The sequence below is a fragment of the Equus quagga genome, unplaced genomic scaffold (genome assembly GCF_021613505.1).
Source record: "Equus quagga isolate Etosha38 unplaced genomic scaffold, UCLA_HA_Equagga_1.0 HiC_scaffold_5063_RagTag, whole genome shotgun sequence".
Classification (NCBI taxonomy): domain Eukaryota; kingdom Metazoa; phylum Chordata; class Mammalia; order Perissodactyla; family Equidae; genus Equus; species Equus quagga.
Genome location: NW_025793946.1, coordinates 22,260 through 30,491, shown reverse-complemented (window position 1 = coordinate 30,491; position 8,232 = coordinate 22,260). Strand labels below are relative to the sequence as shown.

The 8,232-nt window shown below is 51.7% G+C and overlaps 1 protein-coding gene across 1 annotated transcript; it reads left to right on the top strand.

The window, feature by feature from the left end:
- The first annotated feature begins 4,924 nt into the window (after window positions 1–4,924).
- On the top strand, window positions 4,925–7,655 carry LOC124232359 (melanoma antigen preferentially expressed in tumors-like). Its single transcript, XM_046649313.1, has 3 exons — window positions 4,925–5,214; window positions 5,657–6,247; window positions 7,130–7,655. The coding sequence occupies exons 1-3, from the start codon at window positions 4,925–4,927 to the stop codon at window positions 7,653–7,655; spliced, it is 1,407 nt and encodes a 468-aa protein (XP_046505269.1).
- The last annotated feature ends 577 nt before the right edge of the window (window positions 7,656–8,232 follow it).

Below are 8,232 nucleotides of genomic sequence, written 5' to 3'. Positions count from 1 at the left end.
TCCAAGAGAGAACAATATGGAAGACAGTGTCTTTTATGACCTAACCTTGGAAGTCACACACTGTAATTTCCTATTGGTTATCACAGATCTGCTTTATTCATTGTGGCAGGGGACTTCACAATGGCTGAATACCAGGAGGCAAGAAGCATTGTGACCATTCTGGAGGCTGGCTACCACACTTGGGTAACTGTGAAAGAGGGAAATTGGAATGTACAAGCTATTTGAGGAGTGTTTGGACCAGGGAAAGGGGGATATAAAAATAATTTGAATATTGTTGGACTTAGGGTCAGAGTTGATACCTTGAGATCCAAAACATCACTGTGGCCCGCTGTTAGAATGGGTGTATATGGGGAGCCAGGTAATAAATAGAATCTTGGCCAAGATCCAGCTCACAATGGGAACACTGTGTCATTACCCAGTTTGCAAACATGTAATTGGAATAGAATATTTGTCAGTCAATGGAATACCCTCAGTGGGTCTTTCATCTGTGGGATAAAAACTATCACGAGAGGAAAGCCACGTGGAGGCCTCTGTAACCATTCCCACCCCTGGTCAAGATAATAAATAAAATACAATACCACATCCTAGGAGGAATGACAGAAAATTGTACCAGTCTTAAGGATGAAAAGGACTCAGGGGTAGTGGTCCTTGTCACATTTCCCTTTAATTCACCAGTCTGCCCCTGCAGAAACCAGATTCATCCTGAGGCTTGGCCGAGACTTCTATAGACTCACACAATAGTCGCCCCAATCAAAGCTGCTGTGCCAGATGTGCGCTCTCTGCTTGAGCCGATAATGAAGGCTCAGGTCTATGGTATATGAACATTGATTGGCACGTGTGTTCCTTTCTATCCCTAGCAGATACCATTTGCATTCACATGGAGCAGATGACATATACATTTAATTTTTTCCCCAGGATTATACCACTCTGCCCTCTGTCACAGTCTGAAAAGATCTGGACCATCTACCATCTGGGCATCCACAGAACATCTCGTTGATTCTCTACTTTGATGGCATCATGCTAATCAAGTAGATTAGTGAGAAATGACTGGTATGTTGGAGGCCTTGAAAGAAAAATGCACTGCAAGGAGTAGGAGATAATCCATATGAAGATCCAAGGACCCGCCACATGAGAACAACTTTGAGAGCCCAAGGGTCGAGGGCATGTGGGTCATATCATCCAAAATAAAAGATGAATGATCACATCTTGCACCTCCTACATGAGGAGGGAAGCACAATGCCTGATAGAACTCTTCAGGTTTCGGAGACAGCATATTTCATACCCGGGAACACTTCTCTGGCCTGTATACCACAGGCTGTGACACAAAAGGCTGCCACTTTGCAGCCCACAGTAGGCAAGTTCTCTGTGGAGCAGTACAGTGTGGGCTGCAGTGACAGCAGCCCTGCCATTTGGGCCACAAGACTTGGCAGTACTTAGGGGAGTGGAGGCATCAGTGGTTGGAAAAGGTGCCATGTGGAATTCATGGCATGCTCCGGTGGGAGATCACAACACTGGCTTCTGGAGGTCTGGATCAAGGCGTGCAGTCTGCAGTGGGGAATTCTAAGCGCTCTGTAAAACTGCTGCAGTGCTGTGGGCCCTCAGAGGACTAGGGGACACGAGGTGACCGCATGCCCCAAACTGCCTGTCATGAGGTAAGTTGCATCAAACCTACCAAGTCATAAAGTAGGTTAGGCTCAGCAGTGGTCCATTGTTCAACAGAAGTGTCCCATTGCGTTATAAGCTGTGGCTGCCACCAGAACACCTTATCCTCTTTGTGTCCAGCATCCAGTTGGTAAGGAAAGGAGCCCCCATCTTGGTGGGGGTAATTGACCCAGGTCGTCTGGAGGAGATAGGGCTGCTTTTAAACCAGAGGGTATGGAGGAATATGTTTGACTCCCACGTGATCCCTTGGGTGCCTCTTGGTATTCCCTTGCCCAGCTGTGAAGGGAAAAAGACAAGTGCTGAAACCCTAGCCGGAGAAGGCGTAGTGAATAGGGGCTCAGAGCCTGCAGATGAAGCTCTGAGTCGGGCCACCTGGTCAGCTACCAAGGACAGCGGAGGTGGCAGCTGATCATTAGGGGAATCCATAATAAATAACGGAGGAAGGAGGAGATGAGAGCCACTGCAGCCCCAAGAGCAGCCGCAGAGGCCAGGCTGTAATTTATCTCACTAGCCTCCTCCTCAGAGATTCCCCCAGGATCGGAGGCCACTGGATTCCTAGAGGACCCCTTGCCGAAGAGTAGAAGTGCACTCAGGTGGCACACAGGGCGGAGTAGGCCAGCAACACACCCTGGTTTCCGCGGGCAAGAAAAGGAGTAGCTGAGACTGCTGGCTGCTGGAAGGAACCAGAGGCATCAACTCATTATGTCCTGCTGGATAGACACTCTGTCTTGGGCAGAAAATCCAAGTGGAGAAGAAAAGCTGCACTGGAACCGAGGAGAAGGCCCTGAGGAAATCAAATATGTGCCACTCACAACACCCACCTCAACCCGAGAAGGGGGTCGGTGAGGCTCCTGCGGGTGCTGAGCAGGGAGAAGCTGGCAGGTGTGAATGTCTCCTCATAAGAAAGGCATTTATGGGGTCGGCCTGGTGGCGCAGCAGTTAGGTTCACATGTTCCGCTTTGGTGTCCCAGGGTTCGCTGATTCGGACCCTGGGTGCAGACCTACACACCGACTGGCAAGCCATGCTGTAGCAGGCATCCCACATATAAAGTAGAGGAAGATGGGCATGGATGTTAGCTCAGGGCCAGTCTTCCTCAGCAAAGAGAGGAGGATTGGCAGCAGATGTTAGCTCAGGGCTAATCTTCCTCAAAAAAGAAAGAAAGGATGAAAGGAAGAAAAGAAAGGAAGGAAGGAAGGAAGGCAGGCAAGGGAAGGGAGGAAAGGGAAGGGGGGAAGGAAGGGAAGGGAGGAAGGAAGGGAAGGACAGGAAGGGAGGGAGGGAAGAAAGAAGGAAGAAAGAAAGAAAGAGAAAGAAAGAAAGGCAGAAAGAAAGGCATTTGGTGGGAGGGAGACTGTCCAGAAAGACAGACAGGCTGAGGGAGGGGAGAGGAGGGGAGGGGAGGGGAGACTGTTTCCCGGAGAGAGCCATGAGCTCTCCTGTGCTGCGTCCTGGGGAACCGCTTCAGTCCCCTGTGGAGACGTCAGTAGAGTATACATCCCTCCCTTATGAAGAGTTTGTAGTCAGGCTTACTTTTGCCGAATAAAGCTCTGTCTGCTCTCAGAGGAGGGACAAGGACAGAGATGCCCCTGAGAGTCCCAGGCATATTCTGCCTCCAGTGAGCTAGCTACTGTTGTTGCACATCATTTCAGTAGCGGGCGTGTGGTTTCCTGTGGGCTGTTCCTTCCTAGAAATGGGATATTTCAGGAAAATCACGGAGGAGAGGACTCAGACTCTTCGCAGGCCCCTCTGCAGCAGGAGCTGCTTCAGAGGCGCTCTGCCTTCAGAACAATTGGTGGATTGTGACAGGGCCCTGGTGCTTCCCTCGCCTGCCCTGCCTGCTCCCCAGGCTGCCCCCGGGCCTGAGCCCCTGAGCAGGTGCCCCTCTCAGTCATGCATATGTGGGAAATGCTCCAGTAGAGAAGATTCAGTTGGATCCTAAGCTAGTGTTTTGGTTGTTGAAATGATCATTTACCAACCTTGCCCTCGCGCACCGGCTTCTCCCGCGCGAAGAGCAGCCTGCTGCAGGACGGGGGCCCAAGCACGGCTCCAGGGGGCAGCCTCGCAGAGTCAGGCTGGGAACCGGAGGAAGGCTGGGCCCCGGGTGTGGACTGCTGCCTGTGCTGCTGGTGGAGGTAGACGCTCATGTTTGTAGACGCTCCACGAGTGCCCAAGTCCTGGCCACAGTCTCGGCTTCCACCCCGGGCCTGACTTGTGCATCTCACTCCTGAGGCCCCGGCGGGGTCTGCAACTGATTTCTTACTGATTCACTACCCTCCCCCAGCCCCCACAGGCTTAGGTTTGGGCTTCTGTGGTGTGAGCACTAGTTCCTCTAATCCACCTTTTTCCACAATCCAAAACTTTGCCTTTTCTGGAGGAGTGGGGATCTCTAATTGATCCTCTTTGGCTTTCTGGTTTTAGATGTTCCTTCACTGCATTTGGGTTTTTAGGTTGCAGCGCAAAGCACTCGTGTTTAGCTGTCCAAGTGCAGTCAGAAGTTCACCGATAGATTCTCTACCGTGTCACCTCCTTTCTTTCCTGGAAGAATCCCTTCGTCATCCTGCTTCTTTGTGAGACACAGCTTAGTTCCACTAGGTAATATTTTACTCGGGACTTTTGTATCTGTGCTCATCCATAGGATTGTCCCATGATTTTCCGTTCTCCCCTTGGCTTTTTCTGAATTTTACTAGCCCCGTAAGAGGAGTTTTATATCTTGTTGACTTTTTTGAAAATTATTTTCTCCCCTCTGAATTGCACGGAAGCCTGGTGGAATGTGGGGAATGCAGCCCCCAGAGTGGGAAGGAGGGAGCTGAACGTGCAGAAAGTGCCCTTGCTATTTTAGAAGGCCTGCAGCCGGACAGGCAAACAAAACCTCAGGCCCCGGCCCCTTACCGTTGGCCTAGGGTAAGAGATTGGTTGTTCAGTCATGTTCCTTAAAATCACCTGGGAGGTGGTGATGATCTTGAGGAAAGGTTGAGAAATTGCTAGGAACAGTTTACAGTCTCTGAACCGCAATGAGGGACAGGGAAAACTCTAATTATTCCCGTTTCGGCCAGCTGGTATCAGTCAGGAACACTGGGCTGACACTAGCAGAGAAAGAGCTGGCGATTTATGACTAGCAACGCAAGGGTGGAAGGAGGGATGGGGGTCTCGCTCCTGCTGTGACAGGTGTTTGAGGCCTGGGTTGTCCTGGCCCCACAAAAGAGGCTGTGCACTGTGAAGCCCACTCAGGATTTCCCCTTACCTTGCGCCAGGTCAGTGGCGATGAGCCGACAAGCCCCTCTCCGCCTCCTGGACCTTGCAGCGCAGAGCCTGCTGAGTGACGAAGACTCAGCCGTGCGTGCCCTGGGAGAGCTCCCTGTGGGCCTCTTCCCAACACTGTCCACTGTGGCCTTTGAAGGGGGACACACAAAAACGGTGACAGCAATGGTGCAGGCCTGGCCCTTCCCCTGCCTCCACCTGGGATCATTAAGGGATCAGTCAATAACTCAAGACCTGTTGGAAGCGGTACTAGATGGGCTGGAATTGGTTCCTACGAACACTGCTTGCCCCAGGTAACTGTAGAGATGGGGTGTGGTGGGGGCATAGTGAGTTGAGAAGGAGGGAGCTGGATTCAAGAATGTGGGGTCCAAGGATGTGCCAGAATCTTCTGGTAGTACAACATCAATCAGTGGGAGGCCTTGAGGTCATTGTTCAAATGCCCTCCAAGAGGAAAGACCTAGTATAGTTCAGTGCTGATCATGCTGCTGAGGTCATCGAGAGTGTGGTTAGGTGCCTGGGTGGTATCCCCTTATCATATAAGAGAAGGGGACTGAGGAGGGTCTGAGGCCGTATGAGGCTGGAAGAGTGCACTTAGAAGGCTTGGCAGACAGCAGTGGGCAGGGCTGCTGGCCGGCACAGAGGCCACTTCCCAGGGTCTGCTGCTGCCAGTCTCATACCAGCCCTGCCATATATCCTTAAAGTCACACTCTCAGCCCTCCTACTCCTTCCCCACAGGAGATCGAAGCTAAAGGTGCTGGATTTTACCCATGACTTTGAGCACTCCAACTGGGAGGAATGCTCTGAGACCTCTCCTGCACCGTTTGTCATCACGCACGTGCTAGAAGAGCCCGAGGCAGACCAGCTCACGCCCAGTTTCAGAGAACAGCCTCGGAGTGACCAAGAACCTGTGGACATATACACAGATCTGTTCTTAGGTGGTTTGTTCGGTTTCTTCCACCTGTCTGGGTTTCCGTCGTACATATTGCAGCGAGTCGAGAAGAGCCACGGCTGTCTGCGCCTCCGCTGTCGGACACTGGTCATTAACCAAGTGCCATTCCGCAGCCTCATAGAGATCCTGGGAATGCTGGAGCTGGAGGCCATCCGAGAGGTGAGGCTTCATCACAGGAGCAGGTTCTGCTTCCAGTCAGACCTCATCCAGTTCTTCACCCAGCTAGGGCAGATGAGCAGCCTGGGCAAACTCATCATGAGCGACATCCCCTGGGATTTCCCAGTTGACTGTTTCTCCCTGCTGAGTCCGCTGGGCCACCTCCAGAAGCTCCACCTCACCTTTGGCTGTCTCTCGGGCCAGCTCCATAAGATGCTCAGGTGAGTGTGTGAAAGTCCCTCTGAAGCTACAAGGCCAAGGTCCCTGAACACTCCTCTAAGCATTGCTCTCTCAGAGCAGAGACAAGCCGGGACTCACCCCTTCCATGAGTTCCTGCAGACTCACTGATGGACTTAGACTCCAAGGCTGGGGTCTTGGGCCAACCAATGGCTATTGGCTCTTATAGAAGAGAAAGACATATGTCCAAGATTGGCATCTCATCCACTCATTCATTCATTCATTCATTCAAGCACTTAGTTCATGCCAAGCAGAGAGCTAAGAATGGATATAAAACCCTGAAAAAAGTCAGACAGGGCCTTGTCTTCCTGGAGCTTACAAGAGCTTACGTAGAGAAGGGTGAACAAGGATGCTAAGTTGGGAGGGCAGTATTGGAGGAAGGTAATTGCCCGCACAGCGTCTAAGCCCAGGTGATTTGGTCAACTCATCCCCTCATCTGTGTCTCACAGACTTCTCTGTCTGTGAATAGGAGCATGGGGAACACCTTCCTAAACCTGCCACCAGTAAAAACCTAGCCCTTACCATGTGTAGGAGCCACATCTAAATTTCATTAATTCCTACAACAACTTAGGGACGTGAGTGATCACTGTGTTTACATGGCTCATTAGGAAGCTGAGGCTGAGAGATGTCAGTGTGCCTGACACCACGCTCTGAAAACAGGAGAGGTCCTGTTGGGGATGGGAAAATGTTTGACTCCAAGCTCCATGTTCTTAACCAGTACAGAAGACTGGCTCCTACCATTTGCATCTAGACTGAGGTAGGGGTGGGGCGAATTTCTCAGGCCAGATTTCTGGACCTTTCCCAAATGTATCTAGCACTCCACCCCAATTTCCAAGAAGTAACTGTGTCTTCCTGTGTCTCCACAGTGGCCTGCAAAAACCATTGGAGACTCTGGTGATTAATGGATGTAGGATTACTGAGAATGACATCACCTACTTGTCCCAGAGCGCTCATGCCACCCGCCTGAAGGAGTTGGTCCTGTGTAGCAATAACCTGTCCCAAACGGTCCCTGGGCCCCTCGAGGTTCTGCTCGGTGAGGTCTCCGGCACGCTGCAGCACCTGAACCTGAGGAGCTGCCGGCTGAAGGAGGCCCAGCTCCGTGCCCTCCTGCCCGCCCTGTGCTGCTGCTCCCGCCTCCGCTCCCTCGTGTTCTACGACAACGTCATCTCCACATCAGGCATCATGAACGTGCTGCAGCACTTAGCGGGGCTGAAGGAGCTGAAGCGTGTGCACTACCCTGTGCCTGCTGAATGCATTGTGTACTTGGATGAATACAGGTGGGGGAACCTCAACAGAGTGGAACTCGCCCGGGTCCACACCAGACTGCAGGAAATGCTGCAAGCTCTGCAGCGGGCCGACATGGAGCTGACGAATTGTACCTCGATGCCCTGACTTATGAAAACGCACAGCTGGCCTGATGGGGAAGAGCAGCAGCAGTGGGTCTCGCAGCTGTGGCAGTGGAGTTCCTGAACGGGTGGTGTGGCTTTAAAGAAAACTATGGAAATGAGAAACGGTGCAGTGAACACCAGCGCTGACGTCTCTTTCCGGGTAGAGCCGGCCTCCGTTATTCACGGAATCAACAGGCACTAGCGCTGTTCTGATGCCGGGATAAAAAGAAAACCTCTCCAGCACTTGTCCTTCTGCTCTGTTTACCCAATTTCTCTTTCATTTTCCTTCCCACTTTGACCAACAAGCAATTGGGTGATTTTCTTCTCGAAACACTTGTTTATAAAGTGGGGTAAGGGAGATGTTAATCAAGGAATAGGTAAGTGTAAGGTGCCCAGCACAGGGCTTTCCTTCACTCGCTTATTCACCAACTACTTGTGGACTTCCTGCTTTGCTCAGAAACGGCTCTCTGGGGAATACAGCGGCAAACAGTCCAGGTTTCTGCCTCCAAAAGAACTTCACTTTGGAAGGGGATGGAGACCACTAGCAAGTCAGCAAACCAATAAGAAAACGGAATGCGGAG

What these genes read in the sequence shown, in the direction of transcription:
- LOC124232359 (XM_046649313.1), top strand. Translation starts at nt 4,925, where the DNA reads ATGAGCCGACAAGCCCCTCTCCGCCTCCTGGACCTTGCAGCGCAGAGC. An exon ending in ACGAACACTGCTTGCCCCAG is followed by an intron (nt 5,215 to 5,656) that starts GTAACTGTAGAG and finishes CCTTCCCCACAG; the next exon opens with GAGATCGAAGCTAAAGGTGC. An exon ending in CAGCTCCATAAGATGCTCAG is followed by an intron (nt 6,248 to 7,129) that starts GTGAGTGTGTGA and finishes GTGTCTCCACAG; the next exon opens with TGGCCTGCAAAAACCATTGG.